Below are 24675 nucleotides of genomic sequence, written 5' to 3' on the forward strand. Positions count from 1 at the left end.
ATTGTGCCCACACTGCTGTATACTACGTGGGCTGTGTTACATACCGCGTGGCTCTGTGCTGTATACTACATAGGCAGTGTTATATACTATGTGGGCTGTGTGATATACTCCGTGGGCTGTGCTAGATATTATAAGGCCACTGCTATATACTGCGTGGACTGGGCAATATACTACGTGGCTCTGTGCTGTATACTACGTAGCTGGGCAATATACTACGTGACTGGGCAATATACTACATGGCTCTGTGCTGTATACTAAGTCGCTGGTCAATATACTACGTGACTGGGCAATATACTACGTAGCTGGGCAATTTATATATATATACTAGCTATTGAACCCGTTCTACGCCCGGGTGGCTAGCATCTATATTGGTATATGGTCTCCATCCTGGTATGTGCTGCTCCATCCTGCGTCCCCATCCTGTCATGAGCTGCTCCATCCTGCGTCCCCATCCTGACATGTGCTGCACCCATCCTGCACCCCCATTCTGACATGTGCTGCTCCATCCTGCGTCCCCATCCTGTCATGTGCTGCACCCATCCTGCGCCCCCATCCTGCCATGTGTTGCACCCATCTTGCGCCCCCATTCTGTCATGTGTTGCACCCATCCTGCGCCCCCATTCTGTCATGTGCTGCTTCCATCCTTCGCCCCCATTGTGACATGTGCTGCTCCCATCCTGCGCCTCCATTCTGACATGTTCTGCACCCATCTTGCGCCCCCATTCTGTCATGTGCTGCACCCATCCTGCACCTCCATTCTGTCATTTGCTGCTCCTATCCTGTCATGTGCTGCTCCCATCCTGTGCCTCCATTCTGTCATTTGCTGCTCCCATCCTGTCATGTGCTGCTCCCATCCTGCGCCCCTGTTCTGTCATGTGCTGCTGCCATCCTGCGCCCCCGTTCTGTCATGTGCTGCTCCCATCCTGCGCCCGTTCTGTCATGTGCTGCTGCCATCGTGCGCCCGTTCTGTCATGTGCTGCTGCCATCCTGCGCCCCCGTTCTGTCATGTGCTGCTCCCATCCTGCGCCCGTTCTGTCATGTGCTGCTGCCATCCTGTGCCCCCATTCTGTCATGTGCTGCTCCCATCTTGCGCCCCCATTCTGTCATGTGCTGCTCCCATCTTGCGCCCCCATTCTGTCATGTGCTGCTGCCATCCTGCGCCCCCGTTCTGTCATGTGCTGCTACTATCCTGCGCCCCCGTTCTGTCATGTGCTGCTCCCATCCTGCGCCACCATTGTATTATTTGCCCCCCATAAGATGCTCCATTATATATGCCCCGTATGCTGCTGCCATATATATATATATAAAAAAAAAAATACCATACTCACCTATCGTCGCTGGGCGCCGAGTGCTGGGGGCCTGAGCAGGCGGGGACACCGGCGTGCTGTGGTGGTCAGGTGCCGGAGTCACCGCTAGCTCAGGCCCCCAGCACTTGCTATACTCACCTGTCTGTCCCGTTTCAGCGCTGCGCGCTGCCATCTTCCGGCTCCTCTGGCTGTGACTGTTCAGTCAGAGGGCGGCGCCGGCATGCATTAAGCGCGTCATCGCGCCCTCTGAACTGGGAACGTCACAGCAGAGGACCCGGGAGACAGAGCCGCACGCAGCGCTGGAACGGGGGACAGGTGAATATACTCACCCTCCTGGCGGTCCCTGACTCTCCGGTGGAGATCGCGGTGTGCGTTCAGTGTTTACGCATACCGCGATCTCCTGGGAGCGTCACTCTGTGAGGCCCAGACTGCGCCGGCGCTTGTGCAGTCTATAAAGGCTTCGGACAGAGTGACGCTCCCAGCGTTATATTATAGATATACATACATACACACATATATATACAAAATCTTGGCTGAAAGTGTTGGCAACTTGAAAGAAAATGTTCCAGTGTTTCTCCCAGAAAATGATTGCAATTACACATTTTACTATATATGTTTATTTCCTTAACTTGTATTGGAAGACCACAAAAACAAACAGAAGAAAAGCCAAATTGGACATTATCTACTATATAATTGTCTAAGGGTCACTTCCGTCTGTCTTTCTGTCACGGTTATTCATTCGCTGATTGGTCTCGCCAGCTGCCTGTCATGGCTGCCGGGACCAATCAGCGACGGGCATAGTCCGGAAGAAAATGGCCGCTCCTTACTCCCCACAGTCAGTGCCTGTCGCCCGCATACTCCGCTCCGGTCACCGCTAACAGAGGGTTAATTCCGGCGGTAACGGACCGCGTTATGCCGCGGGTAACGCACTCCATTACCGCCGCTATTAACCCTGTGTGTCCCCAACTTTTTACTATTGACGCTGCCTATGCGGCATCAATAGTAAAAAATGTAATGTTAAAAATAATTTAAAAAAAAACCTGCTATACTCACCCTCCGTAGTCCGCTGAGCCGCTCGCGCCAACCGCCATCTTCCTTTGCAGGTTGCGGTGGCAAAGATGGTATGGGAGAAGGACCTGCCATGACGTCACGGTCATGTGACCGCGACGTCATCACAGGCCTTGCGCACCTGCGCGAGAAGGACTTGCCATGACGTCACGGTCATGTGACCGCGATGTCATCACAGGCCCTGCGCTAGAAAGACCTGCCATGACGTCACGGTCATGTGACCGCGACGTCATCACAGGCCCTGCGCTAGAAAGACCTGTAGAATGTAAGCCCGCAAGGGCAGGGTCCTCGCCCTTCTGTATCAGTCCGTCATTGTTAGTTTGTTTACTGTATGTGATATTTGTAACTTGTATGTAACCCCTTCTCATGTACAGCACCATGGAATCAATGGTGCTATATAAATAAATAATAATAATAATAATAATAATAATAATAATGTGACCGCGACGTCATCAGAGGTTCTGCGTTCATAACAACCCTGGGACCGGAAGATGCCGTGGACTACAACTGGCCCTCGGAAAGGTGAGTATATGTTTTTTTTTTTCTTTAACCTGTGACAAACGTGGCTGGGCAATATACTACGTAGCTGGGCAATATACTACGTGACTGGCCAATATACTACGTGGCTCTGTGCTGTATACTACGTCGCTGTGCAATATACTACGTGGCTCTGTGCTGTATACTACGTCACTGGGCAATATACTACGAGGCTGTGCAATATACTACGTCACTGGGCAATATACTACATCACTGGGCAATATACTACGTAACTAGGCAATATACTTCGTGGCTGCGCAATATACTACGTAACTGGACAATACTACGTGGCTGCGCAATATACTAAGTCACTGGGCAATATACTATGTGGCTGGGCAATATACTACGTGGCTGGGCAATATACTACGTGGCTGGGCAATATACTACGTGGCTGGGCAATATACTACGTGGCTGGGCAATATACTACGTGAGCTGTGCAATATACTACGTGAGCTGTGCAATATACTACGTGAGCTGTGCAATATACTACGTGGACATGCATATTCTAGAATACCCGATGCGTTAGAACCGGGCCACCATCTAGTTTCACATAAATCCCCAAAGATGGGCTGGATAATATTGTTGGCACTCTGAACTTAATATTTGGTTGCACACCCAAACCAGTTGGTTCTTTCATCTGCTCACAATTATTTAAATTGACCCTGTGCCAGCAAGGAATATTGGGAGGTTTCAGCTCTGGGGCATTCAGAATGATCAATTCATCTAAGTACTTTAATACAGGCTTTAACCTAAGATAAGTAGAACATAAGTAATCTAAATAATTTATAAATATGCTTAAATCCTCACGCGTGCATTTTATTTTCTATTTCATCCCTAGGTTCCTGCCCCAAGAATTATACTCATCAGCTGGCAATAAAAACTAAAGCTGGAGTGGTGCTTTAAAGGGAACGTGTAACCAGAAAAGACACCATTAACCTGCAGATATATTGTTAATAGCGATATTAACTTGCCCAGTGTCCGCACTAAGCAGCTGGGAGAAAATGAACTTACTTTCCGGGTTCAATCATGTGGGTGGCGCCGGCGCGGGAACAGTCACAGCTCTGAGTATACAGAGCGGCAACTGTACAGCACCCGCGGTCCTGACTGATAGCCGGCCCCAATGTAGAGCAATCAACATTCATTCTGTAGGTTACAAAGTCTATTCAGATTTAAAAAGTGAGATTGTTGAGGGCGAGACTACTGCACCCAGTCTGATCAGCCGGATCTAGAGGCTGCAGGGCTCATGGTTACACTCTCCCACATCCTATTTTGCACAGCGGCTGATCAAGAAATTGCAGGTTTGTTCCAATTAAGAAAATAGAACAATCCTACAAGACCTTGAATGGGAAATCTACTATTGATGGCGAATGTTAATGCAGTACACAACCTCTGAAACATGCTATTCAAATGGTGATATATTGTACTGATAGACGTTGTCCATGTGACAATCTCTATGGGCTGGCATTACAACGGGCAGGTGTTGGCAGCTTTGCTTGCTAGTAGTCACTGTTTGCTGGGGAAGCAGGGATTGAGAAGGGGAGGCATTGTCATCCTTGCTGTATAAACCACTTTACATTAAAAAAAAAAAAATCACAAGAGTTTCAATAGGCTGAATATTAGTGATGAGCGTGCTTATCATTGCTCGGGCACGCTGCCTCCCAGCCCTCCTGTTGGGGTCTCCCAGAAAAATGCTTGAGTTTCCCATTGACTTCCATTATACTCGTTACTCATGCAGAGCCCATCCGAGCTCCTCAATTGGTGTACCGAGCACTTGAGCATTTTACTTCTCGGTTATAACTACTGAATGTGTGTCCCTTACAAGTTTTCTTTCATCTATGTGTATAAATTATGGGATATGCCATGTGTAATTCTACATTCACACCAGAACAAAAGTAAAACCTGGGAGGTTTTCTAAACTGCTTGTATTGTGAAGTCATGTAATGGCAAAATTAAATACTCATGTACTTATTGTTATACCAGTTTAAAGGGAATAAGTCACAAGATTTTTACCTCCTAATCTCAGAGCATCATAATGTAGAGACAGAGACCCTGATTCCAGTAATGTGTCACTTACAGGGCTGATTGCTTTAGTATTGATAAAATCACTGTCTTCTGAGCAGGAGTTTACACTAGAGGGCTAGTAAACCTTCTGTCATGTAGTGTTCCTCAAACCCCACCCCCACCGCCGATTGGCAGCTTTCTGTGTGGATTGTGCATAGTCAGCTGCCAATCAGTGGTGTGGGCGGGGTTATACAGAGCTCAGCATTCAGAGAACTGATAGATCTGCAGCAGTAGATAAACAGTGATTGCATCAAAACTACAGCAAGCTGCCTAGTCTGTGATACATTGCTAGAATCAGGGTCTCTGCCCCCACACCATGCTGCTCTCAGAAGGGGTAGGGAAAAACTGGTGACAGATCCCTTTTAGCAATACACTATACTTGTGACAAAAAACAAGTATATGGAGAACATTAATGAAAAAGTGGTAAAAGTAATGCAAACTAAAACTCTCAAACAAGATACAAGTGTCGAGTTCTACTCCTAGCTTTAATTACTTCTGCTGGGTAAAATGATTAGTTATGTAAGTGCACCATATCCAGACTTTACTTTTAGAATCTTGGCCTCGTAATCCTATGGAGACATGCACACATTTAGCTGTGAGATGTAGCGGTGTTCTGCCATGGCCTTCAGAAATACCGCCTTCTACGTCCCTGTGTCTAAGTGGCATGGGAACATGTTCATCCCGCAGCCTCCGGTTAGCAGTGATCTTGGAACATCGATTATGTGCTTTGTGCCCAGACTGTGCGTCTTCCACCTCTCTAGGCATCCGTGCCATCCATCTGACAGATACCCAGTGAGAGGTTACATAAATGTCCACTCGAAAAGCTTGGCAGAACATGGAGGTAGCGCGTGCGGAAGCCACACACGTCAGTCCTGTTACTCACAAGTGCCCTTTCACCCTGGGCCAGGAGGCACCCAGCTGTCTGTGAAAGCGAAACGTGGGATTTAGGCAAACAGGAAAATCATGATTTCGGGTAGGAGTAGCAGCTTAGCTGTTCAGACAGCCTAGGACGACTCATTTCCCGACGCCATGTAATGTCTATAGATAAAGCTTCTTTATTGAAGATTATTTCTAACGCAGCGCATTGTGCGTGTTTTGCATTCGCGTTGTCATCGTGATAGTATGATACTTTTCTTTTTTACTGAAATTTGTAATGAGGCTACTGATTACTCAGAAAATAGAGCACCCGCTCCCATGAAAGCAGCCCTGTTGAATAATGCAGGCGGCCAGCCTGCTTTACAGTAAAGGAGAATTTGTATGTCTGGTATTTAAAGGGGTTGTCACATAAAGACAACCTCTATCCAAATGACAATTTGCCCTATCTACAGTGGAGAGTTAGGGTAGGTGCCCACGGTCAGTAATCGGCAGCGCTTTGGATGCAGCACATGTCCGTCCATTGAACGCAGGTGATTCTGCATGTGTTCATTTAACCACGCGGATTCACCACGTCCAATACATTGTATGGGTGAGATTTATCTTGTGAAGACTCGCCTCTACATAAATTGACATGTTGCAGTCTGGAAAGACACGCCGCATGTCTGTCTCAGCACACATAGTGGGCATGGGATTTCTTGAAATCCCATCCACTATGCTGTAATATTTGTACGCAGCATCCAACTCGCAGCGTTTACTGACCATGGGAATGTACCCTTTCACTCAAAGATTGGCTCTTCACACAGGGCGTTTTTGCTGCGTTTTCAGCTTTTTTTTTAATGCTAATTTTCAGCTGCTTTTCCCATTGCCAGCAAAGCCTATGAGATTTCAGAAATCTCATGCACACACATTGGTTTTTTGTGTGATCGGTGTTTTGTGTTTTTTGTTTTTTTTTTTTTTTTAGATAGGGCATGTCGCTTCTTTCAACGTTTTTGCTACATTTTTGCAGCGTTTTTCATCCATTACTTGCTGCTTTTTTTTGTGCAGAAAAGTCATGGCCAGCAGGAGGTGACCTCACAGCCAAGAGCTTTGGGGTGTGGTTAGTGATGTGACCATAGTGACAGTGAGGTATTGTGAGGGAGTGTTTGGTAGTGAGGTGTCCTGATAGTGATCTATTGTGAGAGAGTGTTTGGTAGTGAGGTGTCCTGATAGTGATCTATTGTGAGGGAGTGTCTGGTAGTGAGGTGTCCTGATAGTGATCTATTGTGAGGTAGTGAGATGTCCTGATAGTGATCTATTGTGAGGTAGTGAGATGTCCTGATAGTGATCTATTGTGAGGTAGTGAGGTGTCCCGATAGTGATCTATTGTGAGGTAGTGTCAGGTAGTGAGGTGTCCTGATAGTGATCTATTGTGAGAGAGTGTTTGGTAGTGAGGTGTCCTGATAGTGATCTATTGTGAGGGAGTGTCTGGTAGTGAGGTGTCCTGATAGTGATCTATTGTGAGGGAGTGTCTGGTAGTGAGGTGTCCTGATAGTGATCTATTGTGAGGGAGTGTCAGGTAGTGAGGTGTCCTGATAGTGATCTATTGTGAGAGAGTGTTTAGTAGTGAGGTGTCCTGATAGTGATCTATTGTGAGGGAGTGTCAGGTAGTGAGGTGTCCTGATAGTGATCTATTGTGAGAGAGTGTTTGGTAGTGAGGTGTCCTGATAGTGATCTATTGTGAGGGAGTGTCTGGTAGTGAGGTGTCCTGATAGTGATCTATTGTGAGGTAGTGAGATGTCCTGATAGTGATCTATTGTGAGGTAGTGAGGTGTCCCGATAGTGATCTATTGTGAGGGAGTGTCTGGTAGTGAGGTGTCCTGATAGTGATCTATTGTGAGGGAGTGTCAGGTAGTGAGGTGTCCTGATAGTGATCTATTGTGAGAGAGTGTTTAGTAGTGAGGTGTCCTGATAGTGATCTATTGTGAGGGAGTGTCAGGTAGTGAGGTGTCCTGATAGTGATCTATTGTGAGAGAGTGTTTGGTAGTGAGGTGTCCTGATAGTGATCTATTGTGAGGGAGTGTCAGGTAGTGAGGTGTCCTGATAGTGATCTATTGTGAGAGAGTGTTTAGTAGTGAGGTGTCCTGATAGTGATCTATTGTGAGGGAGTGTCAGGTAGTGAGGTGTCCTGATAGTGATCTATTGTGAGAAAGTGTTTGGTAGTGAGGTGTCCTGATAGTGATCTATTGTGAGAGTGTTTGGTAGTGAGGTGTCCTGATAGTGATCTATTGTGAGGTAGTGTCTGGTAGTGAGGTGTCCTGATAGTGATCTATTGTGAGAAAGTGTTTGGTAGTGAGGTGTCCTGATAGTGATCTATTGTGAGAGAGTGTTTGGTAGTGAGGTGTCCTGATAGTGATCTATTGTGAGGTAGTGTCAGGTAGTGAGGTGTCCTGATAGTGATCTATTGTGAGGGAGTGTCTGGTAGTGAGGTGTCCTGATAGTGATCTATTGTGAGGTAGTGTCAGGTAGTGAGGTGTCCTGATAGTGATCTATTGTGAGGGAGTGTCTGGTAGTGAGGTGTCCTGATAGTGATCTATTGTGAGGGAGTGTCTGGTAGTAGTGAGGTGTTAGCCATGTCTTGGTATAGGAGGAAGAGCATCAATGTTTCCCAACTAATCATATTGGTGGTTCTACAGGAAGCAGTTTTTTTTTTCCTCTGGGGGCACTCAACTTTATTAGCATGCACAAAGACCAAAAAAATGCAAGAAAAAAACGCACCTAAACCTGCGTTTTTGACGCAGCTTCTTTACTGGCAAGAAATCAGGTTTTGCTGCGGAAAAAAAAAAAAATAAATAATCAACAAAAAAGCCCTGTGTTAGGCTACGTTCATGGGGGGCGCATGGACATGCGTTGTGCTGCGTTTTGCGATGCATGCGTTTTTTTGCCGCAAGCGTAGGGCGCAGAGGACGCAGCAAGTTGCATTTTTTTTTGCGTCCAAAATTCGGCATAAAAGGACGCATGCGTCGCAAAACGCTGCGTTTTAGCGTGCGTTTTGTTGCGTTTTTGTTTGCGTTGTGTGGTGCATCGCCGACGCAGCCCCGCACAACGCAAATGTGAACGTAGCCTTAACTTACCTTTAAAGTAATGAGGGGAAAATTATTTTACAATACTTTCCGCTTATAAGATGGTAAAAGTGGGTAAGCTTTATATCTTGTATTTGTTAAAATTAGATAAAATTAATTTTCCCAGTTGAAGGAATTCTAAAAAGTTGCCCAAGCCTTTTGATGTATCAGGTAGCTTTCAGGGAACGTAATCCAGCACACCTTCTTAGGCCAGTCTCACATGTCCAGATATTTCCAGTACCGGAAGGAACGGTGTGTGTGCACGTAGGCCATCTGTGTGCTATCCGTGTTTATCGTCCATGTGTCCGTGTCTTGAAACAATTTGTTTCAATTTTAACCCTATGGCTTTAAAAAAAAAGCACACGGACGGCATCCGTGTGCGGTACATGTTTACACGCACCCATTGACTTCAATGGGTCCGTGTGATCCGTGCGCTCCCACAAACAGTGACATGTCTCCGTGTATTGCACACGGACACGGCCCGTGAAAACATGCTGAAATCTTCAGGGATACATTTACTTTAATGTGTCTACGTGTGTCAGTGTCTCCGGTACGTGAGGAAACTGTCACCACGCGTACCGGAGCCACTGACGTGTGAAACCGGCCTTAGAAAGCCCGATGCAGGTAGTGCCAACATTTAAGAGACCTGAACCTCGGAAAGAACAATTAGTCAGCTGGAGTAATTGTTTCAAAGTGGGCTTATGTAGATGTAACAACTGGTCATCATTTTCAAAAGGTGGCCAGCATATAAGTTTGCAAACTCAGTCTAACTACACAAACCTCAGCTTGTAGCTAATGAATACTGTTAGCCGATATCTGGCACAGTCATTTAACCACCAAGCTTACAAAATACAGCTGGGTTCTACCTGTATGGATGGTTTTCTCTGAAAATTGGTAATTTTGGCTTCTGGAGTAAAACAAGCATCATGTATAAAAATTCTATAATTTACACCCATTTAGAAAACAATGACAATAATTGCAAATCCGTCATACAAAATATATTATTTTTAAACATAGAGGTAATGGGGAACATTAACTCTAATATGTTTAATTCAGATAAATCTTGGGACATCAACATTTTTCAATGGGACCTAAAATCTCTTGGCTTGTATGAATTTCTATACTTATTACCGTTTATACTCGAGTATAAGCCGAGATTTTCAGCCCATTTTGGGGGGCTGAAAGTCCCCCTCTCGGTTTATACTCGAGTCATACCCGGGGGTTGGCAGGGGAGGGGGGGGGGGGGGCGGGGGCTGTCTAATAATACTCACCTACTGCTGGTGCGGTCCCTGGACGTCCCTGCTTCTTCCAGCGCTGCAGATTCTTCCTGTACTGAGCGGTCACATGGTGAGGAGCCGCATATTCATTACTGTAATGAGCGTTAACTGTGACCGCTCAATACAGGAAGAAGATGCAGCGGTGGAAGAAGCAGGGACGCAGCGCCAGCAGTAGGTAAGTATACGGGGAGGGGGAGCGCTGTGCGATATTTACCTCTCCTTGTTCCAGTGCGGCTCCATCTTAGGCTACTTTTACACTGGTGTTTTTTGCCAGACGTCGCAATGCGTCGTTTATGGGAAAAAACGCATCCTGCAAAGTTGTTTGCAGGATGCGTTTTTGCCCCATAGATTAACATTAGCGACGCATTGCGACGCTTTGCCACACGTCACAACCATCGTGCGATGGTTGCGCCGTGTTGTGGCGGACTGCCGAGAGCAAAAAACGTTAAATGTAACGTTTTTTGCTCCTGACGACCACTTTTTCCGACCGCGCATGCGCGGCCTGAACTCCGCCCTCACCACCCGCACCTCACAATGTGGCAGCGGATGCGCCGGAGAAATGCATCCGCGGCCTCCGTTGTGCAGTGCGTCAAACGCTAGCGTCGGAATCTCTGCCCGACGCATTGCGACAGGGAGATTCCGACGCTAGTGTGAAAGTAGCCTTAAGCGTCCTCTGGCTGTGACGCTCAGGTCAGAGGGCGCGGTGACGTAGTCAGTGCGCGACCTCTGGTGAACGTCAGTGCCGAAGACGGAGCCTCACGAGGAGCAGGTAAATATTGCCAGTGCCTGGGGTCCTGAGCGAAGAGAGGTGAGTATGTGATTTATTTTTTTTTTTTTATCGCAGCAAAAGCATATGGGGCAAGTGGCTGTACAGAGCATCTTATGGGGCCATAACACTTGTGCAGCACTATAATGGGGCAAGTGACTATACGGAGCATCTTATGAGGCCATAACACTTGTGCAGCACTATAATGGGGCAAGTGACTGTATGGAGCATCTTATGGGGCTATAACACTTGTGCAGCATTATATGGGGCAAGTGACTGTACGGAGCATCTTATGGGGCCATAACGTTTGTGCAGCATTATATGGGGCAAATATTTCTATGGAGCATCTTATGGGGCCCTTATTACCCTTTATGCAGGATTATATGGGGCATATTTTAATATGGAGCATCTAATGGGGCCCATGAAACTTTATGGAGCATTATATGGGGCTGCTGATTCAATATGGATATTCAAAAACACTTACCCTACTGATGTCTCAATTAATTTTACTTTTATTGGTATCTATTTTTACGTTTGAAATTTACCGGTAGCTGCTGCATTTTCCACCCTAGGCTTATACTCGAGTCATTAAGTTTTCCCAGTTTTTTGTGGCAAAATTAGGGAGGTCGGCATATACTCGGGTCGGCTTATACTCGAGTATATACAGTAATTGGCCACTATTTAGCCCCTGAAAGGGACAGAGTCCAGAGTAGATTGATTCTTGAATTATATAAACCCTCACCAGCCATACATTATTCTCATAGCAATGCTGAGTGTTGCAGCTTCCAAGAAAAGTTAAAAACATTCTGTAGAATACATACCTGGCAAAACATTCTTCAATTTTCAGTTATGAGTTGGTAAGTGCCATATTTTTGGAAATAGTTCACGAGAGCTTTGAACCATCATATAACTGGAGTTTCAGAAGTTCATCTTACAGGCGCAGTCAGAAAGACGACGGTCACACAGTAGTGCTCGGACTGACCTTCAGCTCTCCTGACCCGAGCATGGCAGCTGCATAGAAACACAAGTTGTCATGTTTGGGTCAGGAGAGCCGACGGTCAGTCCGAGCACTGCGATGGGATTGTCTGCACCCTTAGAACCAACTCAATTATGTAAATTAACTGACTTTTTTTCTTTATACATGGCATAATGATATTTCAGCGAAAGGATTTCATCCAACATCTGAAAAGTAAAATGGTCTGTGCACCTGTTGCACATAAATGAACAAACCCGGAGTCCATCAAGAGATTTTACCAAATCCAATAGTATACGAACTATATTGATCTAAGATCAAGTGTCATAGGCGTCTAAACTTGTCAGTTTATTAAAAGTTCCATCCATATGAGGAACTGGCAAGTCATCACTAACCTGACATATTTTACTCCCCTCCAGCCCTGGGGGCTTTTGCATCCACCTCAGCAGAACAGTCTAATTCTATCTATGAAATTACCAGGTTTATTTATTCATAGAGCTTGAGAAGACATTCAGGTCCTCGAAATGAGCAACATATGTTCCACCAGCCCTCACGAAACGGCACGACCATCTACATTTAAGCCACCTGGGAGCTCTAATTGATAGCTCTAAATGTAGAACGCATGGAAGAAATCGCTTCTATATACAGAGCAAAGTCAAACTTGTCAGAAATAGAAAAAGTGGCATTTTACTTAAACTCGATTACCTTTTTTGTACAATGACTTGATATTTTGGCTAAAAAAAAAACCTGTACTTTTTGCATCCATGTGAAAAAAAAAGAAAAAAAAAAAAAAAAAGACCGCACAGAGCCCCTTTGTTCCCTGCCTAATGAAGGATGATCTGCTATTAAAATAATTAGCAATGGTACTTTGATAGAGTGTACGTAATTAATGGAGCCCAATGCCCAGGAACAGAAAATAAAAAGATTCCAGACAGTTATTTATGACACAAAAATGCGTTACTGTAATTTCACATCATAATTACAGCTCGGAAAATCTGACGTTAATTTAAACAATCACAAAGAGCCTTGCAAGACACGCTTTCTAATGTCGTGATTAGGAGGTTCCACCTGTTTGTATAGGAATGAATGAGGCACTCATCCCGCTAATGCACCATGGCAAGCTACAAAATGAAAAATTATTAGTAATTCATGTCCGTGACAATGACGGTGAAATATAAGTGACACTAAAGGATCTCAACAATTTCGCTCTTATTCTGTTAAAGGCACAAACCAGATGCCAAGTCTTTAAAATGACCTTACCAATCATGAAAATGTCATGTAGGTGAATAGAATCTCGAATGTTTGGTTACTAAAGCTATAATTAAAGTTGTTCCTCTCCATCAAATCAGCCTTATCAGGTTAATTCTCCTTTATATAATACATCTACAAAGTATTTAACCTTATCAAATAAAACAAGCATCAATGAGTTAATAGATTTTAATGGTGCATCAATTAATATTGCCAAAAGTAGCATCTGTATCCACATTTGTGCACCCTAAACCCATATTGGAATAATGAGTAATTAAATAAGTGTTTAGAGGTAGTCCATGCACCCCCCACTGATGGAGCTCCTACCTTCAACTTGTCGTATCGATCAGCTAGAGCAGCAACCTGATGATCCCGATGCCGCCCAACCAATTTACACAAGGCACATATTAGTTGGTCATCCGTCACACAATACATATTAACTTTCTCATCCTCGTGTTCCAGGCACATTAACCCTCTGATGTGTGAGTCGGGGATAGGTTCAATCAAACGATGGCCAGTAAATGGCTTCTTGTTTGGGTGAGTTGCCTTTAGGCAGTCATCACAATAAGACACTTCGCAAGTCACGCATGTTTTTATGGCCTCTCGTGCCTGGTCCTGGTCACAGAACTGGCAAAGTACTTTCTCGCTGGAAGTCATGCTGTTGTTGGTATCGTATGTCCGCTCTCGACGTGTCTCACTAGGGGAATTAGGGCCACTAACAGATGCCTTCTGAAACCGGTCGATGATATTCTGCAAAGTCACGTTCCTCTTGAGTCCGTCTAAACCACGCTTACTGAGTGTGATGACATAACGGCAGGTGGGGCACTGGAAAGCGTTAATAGATTCTACGGATTCGTTGTTGGCACAGTGGGAGACCAGGATGCGATGCGCGCAGTTGAAACAGAGGCTGTGAGCGCAAGGCAGCAGCAGTGGGTCTTCAAACAGCTCCAGACAGATAGGGCAGGTCAGTTCAGACTCCAGTGTTTCCATCTTCAAGCAAAGCTTTCCTGTGTCGTCAGCGAAATCCAGGAAAGCTGATCAGCTATCTGAAAGCACATTATAAAATTTGATTAGGCGAGAGGGGTCAACCAGGGGGGGTTGTCAACTTTAATTTTAGCATTACAATCCAAAATCTCCATAGTAGACACTATCAGCAATTTGCTTCTGTTTTGTTCATAGACTTGCGTTTTGTCCTGGGAGAAGTAGAATGGCTTAAGTAGCTACACATACGCTAATATTAAAATACAATTTCGTGGTACTACATTTCTGAAAATCATAATCAGCTAATTAAAAACACAAAGAGCGTGTTTTTTCAAAAGACTTTTCTTGAAACTAAACCAACTAATTGAGATCTTTCTTTGTATCTCATAAAAGACACATAAGAGGTTAAACCAGTTGACCGCAATGCCTCTACCGTAAAACTCACCATATTTAAAAAGGAAAAAAAATTTCATGTAAATTAGTAACTGGTTCATACCTGGACCATCGTTCGTGAATGAGAAACACTTAAATTTGCTTTGCTGTGAAAAGCTGCCTCACACTTGTGATATGAAAGAACTGGAACCATATTTTCTGCTATGCTTTCCAGTTGGAGAGAGAGGAATGGCTTTGTCGGGTCGCCCTCCGCAGCTCTCCCTGCCTCTGCTCTCGTCATGAGCTCATTGCTGCTTTGGGTTGACAAGTCGGTGAAGCAGAAGCAAAAACCATGCTTCACACTCAGCGAGATGTACCTTCTCTCAGAACCACATACATTGGCTTTGTTGTTCCTGTCCTTGGACAAATTCAGACGGCACAGCTGCGGCACTGTACACTGGGAAGTTTAGTAACTATGTTTCTGTGTTCAATGAATCTCTGAGTGCACAAAGCCAAAATATAAAAATACAAAACGATGGGTCATTAAAGTTTACGCTCATTAGCGGCAGCTTGGGAAACAAACCATTGCTCAATGACTTCCCAGCAATTCACCCAAAGCAGATAATATATTAATAGCATTTTTTTCATCCACTGCTCTTGAGAACCTTCAGGGAATATAAGAAACAATAAATCAAGCACAGACTAGAATATTATAATACTTCTCAAAATATACATATACAAAAAAAATTCCTTCGGGATTAATTTAACTTCTCACTGTAAAACAAAACAAAATCTACATAGAAATCTTATTTTACACTAATTGTACTAACAGTATTTTTTTAATGGTATTTTTGTTAAGGAATTGTCAATGCCTAATCAAATCTGCACTGAAATAGACTCACAAATACTCACTATAAGACTTCTGAGAATAAAAAAAAAAAACTTGTGTGATATTCCAGTCGCTGTTAGTGGATGAACGATGTTCAGAGTCAGGGAGATGAAAAGTTGGGGCTTTTTTTGTTTTTTGTTTTTTTAATTTAAAAAAAGTTGATCCAACTCTCATCAGATGCATCAACTCCGAAAATGCATAGTACAAAAAAAAAAAAAAAAAATCTCTTCATCTACATGACTTTCTGCATCCTTCATCCTCTGGCAGAGCCCAGAACATCCCACAAGTTTTTCTAATTTTCAAACATTCATTCCAGCTCCAGCAGCATACACCAAAGAACCAGCGGCGGTAGCTTCAGCCATCTCTAGTGGACTCACCCCAGGTGAGAAGTGCAGGATCTGGTATTGCAACTAGATCCACAAATTACACAAGGAGCTCTTTCCCTATTTTTCCATTACACTGCAAGACTTAAATGTATCTGTTTTCACGTTTACATTGAAGAGAGATAGCTTTGTAGGCAAATCAATTAAAACCTTAGTGGAAAAACAAGGGACCTTTAAGTCAATGGGGTCTTCTGGACACCATTGGTGGCAGCTGTGATACTTATTTATCATAGGTTTTTTTTTCCTGATCCTACAAGGGAGCGGAAAAACAGAATTCACAATATTGATGTGAAATCAATATAGTACAAGCTGCCATTAATGTTCACCTGCATTTCGCTGAAGAACCTCAAGGGCAGTGGTGCAGGATTTGGAGGCTTCCACTTCTCTGAGGTTTTCATGTTCAACATTTTGTGTTTGCATGATGTAGGAGGTTGTCTCATGCCAAGGCAGAACAAATCCCAGAAGAATAGAATTGGATTGAGACCCGTAGAAGCGCGGCAGCGCGAAACGGCCGTCGTCTTTTGTCCACATTCTCCCCAAGTGTGCCTGCACATGTTCTGAATAAAGGACTATCGCACAAGAGACCGGTGAGTGCATTTCTGTTTTTTATTTTTCTTGGAAATCCCAGAAGAAGGTTACTAGAGTATCCACATTAACTTCTTTGGTAGTTTATATTACTTAGAGCACACCATGAACTATTTTTGATATCTACCGTAAATGGCTTTCGAAGTCTATAGTTCATCCCTATTGCAGACACTTATGGTGAAGGACTAGTGTAAAATGTATTCATCAAAACAATCAAATTTATATAGTGTTACAAAAAAAAAATAAAGAAATCACTCTGCTGAAGACAATAAATCCCACTGAAATGAGTATAGGAACCAGGACAAGGTATTGTACAGTACGTGATGCAACAGTTTCCGGTCATATACCATCTCACTTATCCTCACTGCATTATAAACAGAGTTGACTTTAATTCACAGGTGGAAGTAATATATACACACACGGTACATCTGCTCATCAGAGGAAAACATCTTTAAAGAAATATGGGACATTCCTTTCTATATTATGCATTCCTTAATAGCATGCATCTTTCAACAAGGGAGGAGAAGAATTGCCAAAATCAACAACTGGAAGAAAGTTTTGAGAAATGTAGATCTTAACACTTTAATATCTATCCCAAAAGCGAGGAACCTTCTTCCTACTTAGTGTGCGCCAAGTCTACAAAGCACAGCAGTTGGTTTGCCAAGTAGCTGGTATTGGCCCAGTAGTTGGTGCGCCAAGGAACAACTTTCAAGTTAAATTGGTAGTCCAGAAGACAAGTCATCACTTATCTACAGGAAAAATGAAAATGTATAGATAGCTGGGGGTCTGACCACTGAGACTTGCACCAATCGATAAGATATCACCTGACCTGTGGATAACTGATAACTTATTTTCAATGGAGAACCCATTTAACCTTTGCCTGTATCCGTTTTTTAGTAATTCAAAAGATTCCCATAAACTTTAGCTGAACAATAGCTACCAGCCAAAAGATCAGCCGTACTGTCTCGCCCGACTCTCCCATACACAGTAGTTTGGTTTTTTTAAGAAAAAGTTGCTGTCAGACTTCTCTGGTGGCATCTTATGTCAAAGAACAAAACATTTGGCAGTCCAAAATCGGATAACCTCTTTACCCCTGAAAACCCATAGGTGAGCCACGTCCAAAGACAGCAATATTGTCAAAAACAGAAGAGTTTGAAAGTGCTTTCATAGTTTGGTTCATTTATCCATCAAGTTCTTCTATGCAAATGACAGATAAATTATTAAAAAGTTATCACAATCCAAAAGCTTAGCATTAGCTTGTAATAACCAGAACCCAGAATGAATATTAAGATTGGGGTATTTTTTTCTCCTTCTTGCTGTCCCTGGTAATCTTTGTTCTGGACATGGTCATACGCTTCAACAATAGTATCAGCCAAAAGCACAATTTGACATCGTCCTTTGAAATATCATTAATGGACATCTTTAGGTTCTGCGATTCAATATTCCATAGTCTCACAGACGAATAGTTGGAGAAGTGGGTAATCTTTATAGGAGTGGCTGAAATGCCAAGAATACATCAAAATGACCAAGAAAGTTCTTTCTAATCTTAAGGCTGTGTTCACACGTTACAGATTTTTCGCAGTTTTTTTTTGCTATAAAAACGTGAAAAAAATGCATACATTATGCATCCCATCATTTAGAATGCATTCCGCATTTTTTGTGCACATGATGCGTTTTTTTCCGCGAAAAAAACGCAGCATGTTCATTAATTTTGCAGATTTTTTGCGGATTTCCCACTACATTATTGCATTGGGAAACTCCGGAAAAATCCGCAAAAAAAAAAAAAACCGCACCAAAAACGCGGTAAAAACTAGAGAAAAACGCATGCGGATTTCATTCAGAATATGTCCCGCTTTGCTCAGGAAATTTCTGCAAGAAATCATGAATGTGTGCACATAGCCTTACAGGCTCAGAGTTTAGTATTCCAAATAATTGCTGGCACTTTACAGAACATTATTGTTTACAGTATTGGGGTCCTTTACCTTCTAATAAGGTAATGCTTAAGATTACGTTTTCCTCTAAAAGCTCGAAATCTAGGCTGCAATAGGCATGGTGCAATTATTTTATTTTACGATTCGATTCCCACCTGAATAATTGTTATGAAGACACAACCATATGCACTTTAACCCCTTTACCCCCAAGGGTGGTTTGCACGTTAATGACCGGGCCAATTTTTACAATTCTGACCACTGTCCCTTTATGAGGTTATAACTCTGGAACGCTTCAATGGATCCTGGTGATTCTGACATTGTTTTCTCGTGACATATTGTACTTCATGACAATGGTAAAAATTCTTTGATAGTACCTGCATTTATTTGTGAAAAAAACGGAAATTTGGCGAAAATTATGAAAATTTCACAATTTTCCAACTTTGAATTTTTATGCAATTAAATGACAGAGATATGTCACACAAAATACTTAATAAGTAACATTTCCCACATGTCTACTTTACATCAGCACAATTTTGGAACCAAAATTTTTTTTTGTTAGGGATTTATAAGGGTTAAAAGTTGACCAGCAATTTCTCATTTCTACAACACCATTTTATTTTAGGGACCACATCTCATTTGAAGTCATTTTGAGGGGTCTATATGATAGAAAATACCCAAGTGTGACACCATTCTAAAAACTACACCCTTCTGGTGCTTCACAGGAATTTTTTGAATGTTTAAATAAAAATGAACATTTAACTTTTTTTCACAAAAAATTTAATTCAGCTCCAATTTGTTTTATTTTACCAAGGGTAACAGGAGAAAATGGACCCCAAACATTGTTGTACAATTTGTCCTGAGTATGCCAATACCCCACATGTGGGGGTAAACCACTGTTTGGGCGCATGGCAGAGCTCGGAAGCGAAGGAGTGCCATTTGACTTTTCAATGCAAAATTGACTGGAATTGAGATGGGACGCCATGTTTCGTTTGGAGAGCCCCTGATGTGGCTAAACATTGAAACCCCCCACAAGTGACACCATTTTGGAAAGTAGACCCCCTAAGGAACTTATCTAGAGGTGTGGTGAGCACTTTGACCCACCAAGTGCTTCACAGAAGTTTATAATGTAGAACCGTAAAAATAAAAAATCATATTTTTTCACAAAAATTATCTTTTCGCCCCCAATTTTTTATTTTGCCAAGGGTAAGAGAAGAAATTGGACCCCAAAAGTTGTTGTACAATTTGTCCTGAGTACGCTGATACCCCATATGTGGGGGTAAACCACTGTTTGGGCGGATGGGAGAGCTCGGAAGGGAAGGAGCGCCGTTTGACTTTTCAAAGCAAAATTGACAGGAATTGAGATAGAACGCCATGTTGCGTTTGAAGAGCCACTGATGTGCCTAAACATTGAAACCCCCCACAAATGACACCATTTTGGAAAGTAGACCCCCTAAGGAACTTATCTAGAGGTGTGGTGAGCACTTTGACCCACCAAGTGCTTCACAGAAGTTTATAATGCAGAGCCGTAAAAATAAAACAAAATTTTTTTCCCACAAAAATTATTTTTTTAGCCCCCAGTTTTGTATTTTCCTGAGGGTAACAGGAGAAATTGGACCCCAAAGTTTGTTGCCCAATTTGTCCTGAGTGCGATGATACACCATATGTGGGGGGAACCACTGTTTGGGCACATGGGAGGGCTTAGAAGGGAAGGAGTGCCATTTGAATGCAGACTTAGATGGAATGGTCTGCAGGTGTCACATTGCGTTTGCAGAGCCCCTAATGTACCTAAACAGTAGAAACCCCCCACAAGTGACACCATTTTGGAAAGTAGACCCCCTTAGGAACTTATCTAGATGTGTGCTGAGCGCTTTGACCCATCAAGGGCTTCACAGAAGTTTATAATGGAGAGCCGTAAAAATAAAACAAAAATTTTTTCCCACAAAAATTAATTTTTAGCCCCCAGTTTTGTATTTTCCCGAGGGTAACAGGAGAAATTCGACCCCACAATTTGTTGTCCAATTTGTCCTGAGTGCGCTGATACCCCATATGTGGGAGGGAACCACTGTTTGGGCGCATGGGAGGGCTCGGAAGGGAAGGAGCTCCATTTGGAATGAGGACTTAGATGGAATGGTCTGCAGGTGTCACATTGCGTTTGCAGAGCCCCTAATGTACCTAAACAGTAGAAACCTCCCACAAGTGACACCATTTTGGAAACTAGACCCCCTAAGGAACTCATCTAGATGTGTTGTGATAGCTTTGAACCCCCAAGTGTTTCACTACAGTTTATAACGCAGAGCCGTGAAAATAAAAAATCTTTTTTTTTCCCACAAAAAATATGTTTTAGCCCCGAGTTTTGTATTTTCCCAAGGGTAACAGGAGAAATTGGACCCCAAAAGTTGTTGTCCTATTTGTCCTGAGTACGCTGATACCCCATATGTTGGGGTAAACCCCTGTTTGGGCACACGGGAGAGCTCGGAAGGGAAGAAGCACTGTTTTACTTTTTCAACGCAGAATTGGCTGGAATTGAGATCGGACGCCATGTCGCGTTTGGAGAGCCCCTGATGTGCCTAAACAGTGGAAACCCCCCAATTATAACTGAAACCCTAATCCAAACACACCCCTAACCCTAATCCCAACAGTAACCCTAACCACACCTCTAACCCTGACACACCCCTAACCCTAATCCCAACCCTATTCCCAACCGTAAATGTAATCTAAACCCTAACTGTAACTTTAGCCCCAACCCAAACTGTAGCCCTAGCCCTAACCCTAATCCTAACCCTAGCCCTAACCCTAGCCCTAGCCCTAGCCCTCACCCTAACCCTAGCCCTAACCCTAGCCCTAGCCCTAACGGGAAAATGGAAATAAATACATTTTTTTAATTTTTCCCTAACTAAGGGGGTGATGAAGGGGGGTTTGATTTACTTTTATAGCGGGTTTTTTTAGCGGATTTTTATGATTGGCAGCCGTCACACACTGAAAGACGCTTTTTATTGCAAAAAATATTTTTTGCGTTACCACATTTTGAGAGCTATAATTTTTCTATATTTTGGTCCACAGAGTCATGTGAGGTCTTGTTTTTTGCGGGACGAGTTGACGTTTTTATTGGTAACATTTCCGAGCACGTGACATTTTTTGATCGCTTTTTATTCCGATTTTTGTGAGGCAGAATGACCAAAAAACAGCTATTCATGAATTTCTTTTGGGGGAGGCGTTTATACCGTTCCGCGTTTGGTAAAATTGATAAAGCAGTTTTATTCTTCGGGTCAGTACGATTACAGCGACACCTCATTTATATCATTTTTTTATGTTTTGGCGCTTTTATACGAAAAAAACTATTTTATAGAAAAAATAATTATTTTGGCATCGCTTTATTCTCAGGACTATAACATTTTTTTTTTTTTGCTGATGATGCTGTATTGCGGCTCGTTTTTTGCGGGACAAGATGACGTTTTCAGCGGTACCATGGTTATTTATATCTGTCTTTTTGATCGCGTGTTATTCCACTTTTTGTTCGGCGGTATGATAATAAAGCGTTGTTTTTTGCCTCTTTTTTTCTTACGGTGTTTACTGAAGGGGTTAACTAGTGGGCCAGTTTTATAGGTCGGGCCGTTACGGACGCGGCGATACTAAATATGTGTACTTTTATTTATTTTTTTTTTATTTAGATAAAGAAATGTATTTATGGGAATAATTTTTTTTTTTTTTTTCATTATTTTGGAATATTTTTTTTTATTTTTATTTTTTTTACACGTTTGAAATTTTTTTTTTTTACTTTTTTACTTTGTCCCAGGGGGGGACATCACAGATCAGTGATCTGACAGTTTGCACAGCACTATGTCAGATCACTGATCTGACATGCAGCGCTGCAGCGTTCACAGTGCCTGCTCTGAGCAGGCTCTGTGAAGCCACCTCCCTCCCTGCAGGACCCGGATCCGTGGCCATCTTGGATCCGGGGCTCGAGCAGGGAGGGAGGGAGGTAAGACCCTCGCAGCAACGCGATCACATCGAGTTGCTGCGGGGGGCTCAGGGAAGCCCGCAGGGAGCCCCCTGCCTGCGCGGTGCTTCCCTGCACCGCCGGCACATCGCGATCATCTTTGATCGCGGTGTGCCAGGGGTTAATGTGCCGGGGGCGGTCCGTGACCGCTCCTGGCACATAGTGCCGGATGTCAGCTGCGATAGGCAGCTGACACCCGGCCGCGATCGGCGGCGCTCCCCCCGTGAGCGCCGCTGATCGCGCTGGACGTACTATCCCGTCCATGGTCATAGGGGCCCACCCCACATGGACGGGATAGTACGTCCGATGTCAGAAAGGGGTTAAGGCTATGTGCCCACGATCCGGAAGTAGCAGCGCTTTGGACGCAGAGTATGTTCGCTGTGTCCAAAATGCTGACTTCTATTGAACCCAGGTAAATCTGCATGTGTCCACTGATCCATGCGAATATACCATATCGAATATATTATATTCGTGTACTTTCTGTGGCGGAGACTAGCACTTCTGCAACAGAAATTGACATGCTGCGCTCCTGAAAGACACGCTGCATGTCAGTGTTTCCCTGGGTGATCCGCAGGAGACTATGCAATGCACGCATCGTGGACATGGGATTTCTAGAAATCCAATCCACTGTGCTGTAACAGCTGGCTGCTGTGGGTATGATGCTGCATAAATACGCAGCGTCAAACCTGCAGCAATTCCTGATCATGGGTACATACCCTTACCAATATTGGCCTTTTAAGTTGGTCAAACATGCTAAGTGACTCTGACTGAACAATCTTTTAAAGAACATTCTGGGAAAGTTTCATACATTTTAACATTAAAGGGGTATTCCCATCTCCGAGATCCTATCCCAATATGTAGTAGGTGTAATAATATTATTATTATTATTATTATTATTAATAATATTAGAAAATACCTCCAATTAGAAATGTAGTATAGCTTTTCTGATTCGCTGTGTCGCGAACCCCATTAGCAGGACCTGAGGTATCCATAGTTATAACCACTCATAGTCACAGTTAGCTAGTTACCAGTGGTCGTAACCATGGATACCCAAGGTCCTTCAAAGCATGCACATGAGGAAAAAGACATAACGAATCACACAAACTATACTACATTTATAATTAGAATTATTGGCTAATATTATTATTACACCTACTAAATATTGGGAGAGGATCTTGGAGATAGGAATACTCCTCTAAGTCCATCGAGTTCATCCTATAGCCTAACACGTTGATCCAAAGGAAGACAAAAACCTTTGGTACAGAAAGTAATAGCTTAGGGGGAAAAACTCCTTCCTGACTCCAAATACAGAAAATCAGACTATTTCCCTGAATCAATGTGCCATCACAGAATCTAGTCCCCATAACCTGTAATATTATGTTTATTATTATTTATTGTTACAGCGCCATTTATTCCATGGTGCTTTACATGTGAGGAGGGGTATACATAATAAAAACAAGTACAATAATCTTAAACAATACAAGTCATAACTGGTACAGGAGGAGAGAGGACCCTGCCCGCGAAGGCTCACAATCTTCAAGGGATGGGTGAGAATACAGTAGGTGAGGATAGAGCTGGTCATGCAGCGGTTTGGTCGATCGGTGGTTACTGCAGGTTGTAGGCTTGTCGGAAGAGGTGGTTCTTCAGGTTCTTTTTGAAGGTTTCGATGGTAGGCGAGAGTCTGATGTGTTGTGGTAGAGGGTTCCAGAGTAGGGGTGATACACAAGAGAAATCTTGTATACGATTGTGGGAAGAGGAGATAAGAGGGGAGTAGAGAAGGAGATCTTGTGAGGATCGGAGGTTGGTGTAGGTAAGTACCGGGAGACAAGGTCACAGATGTATGGAGGAGACAGGTTGTGGATGGCTTTGTACGTCATGGTTAGGGTTTTGTACTGGAGTCTCTGGGCAATGGGAAGCCAGTGAAGGGATTGACAGAGGGGAGAGGTCGGGGAATAGCGGGGGGACAGGTGGATTAGTTGGGCAGCAGAGTTTAGAATAGATTGGAGGGGTGCGAGAGTGTTAGAGGGGAGGCAACAGAGCAGGAGGTTGCAGTAGTCAAGGCGGGAGATGATGAGGCCATTGACTAGGGTTTTTGCAGATTCTTGGTTGAGGAATGAACGGATTCGTGAAATATTTTTGAGTTGAAGTTGGCAGGAAGTGGAAAGGGCTTGGATATGTGGTTTGAAGGAGAGATTAGCGTCAAGGATTACCCTGAGGCATCGAGCTTGTGGGACTGGAGAGAGTGGGCAGCCATTTACTGTAATGGATAGGTTCGTTGGGGGGTCACGTGAGATGGGGGAAAGATGATGAATTCTGTTTTGTCCAT

General features: G+C 43.5%; 1 protein-coding gene across 3 annotated transcripts in view; it reads right to left on the reverse strand.

Moving 5' to 3' along the window:
- Positions 1 to 24675, reverse strand: part of MID1 (midline 1) — a 266283-nt gene that overhangs the window by 178007 nt on the left and 63601 nt on the right. For 2 of the 3 annotated variants that reach the window (XM_069761598.1, XM_069761599.1), the window contains exon 2: positions 13539 to 14257. The exons of the other annotated variant lie outside the window; for it this stretch is intronic. In XM_069761598.1, the coding sequence (XP_069617699.1) occupies positions 13539 to 14201 (663 nt within the window). In that variant the 5' untranslated portion in view covers positions 14202 to 14257. The remainder of the gene's footprint in view (positions 1 to 13538; positions 14258 to 24675) is intronic. 3 annotated transcript variants of the gene reach the window in all.

This window comes from Ranitomeya imitator, chromosome 3, assembly GCF_032444005.1.
Source record: "Ranitomeya imitator isolate aRanImi1 chromosome 3, aRanImi1.pri, whole genome shotgun sequence".
Lineage (NCBI taxonomy): Eukaryota > Metazoa > Chordata > Amphibia > Anura > Dendrobatidae > Ranitomeya > Ranitomeya imitator.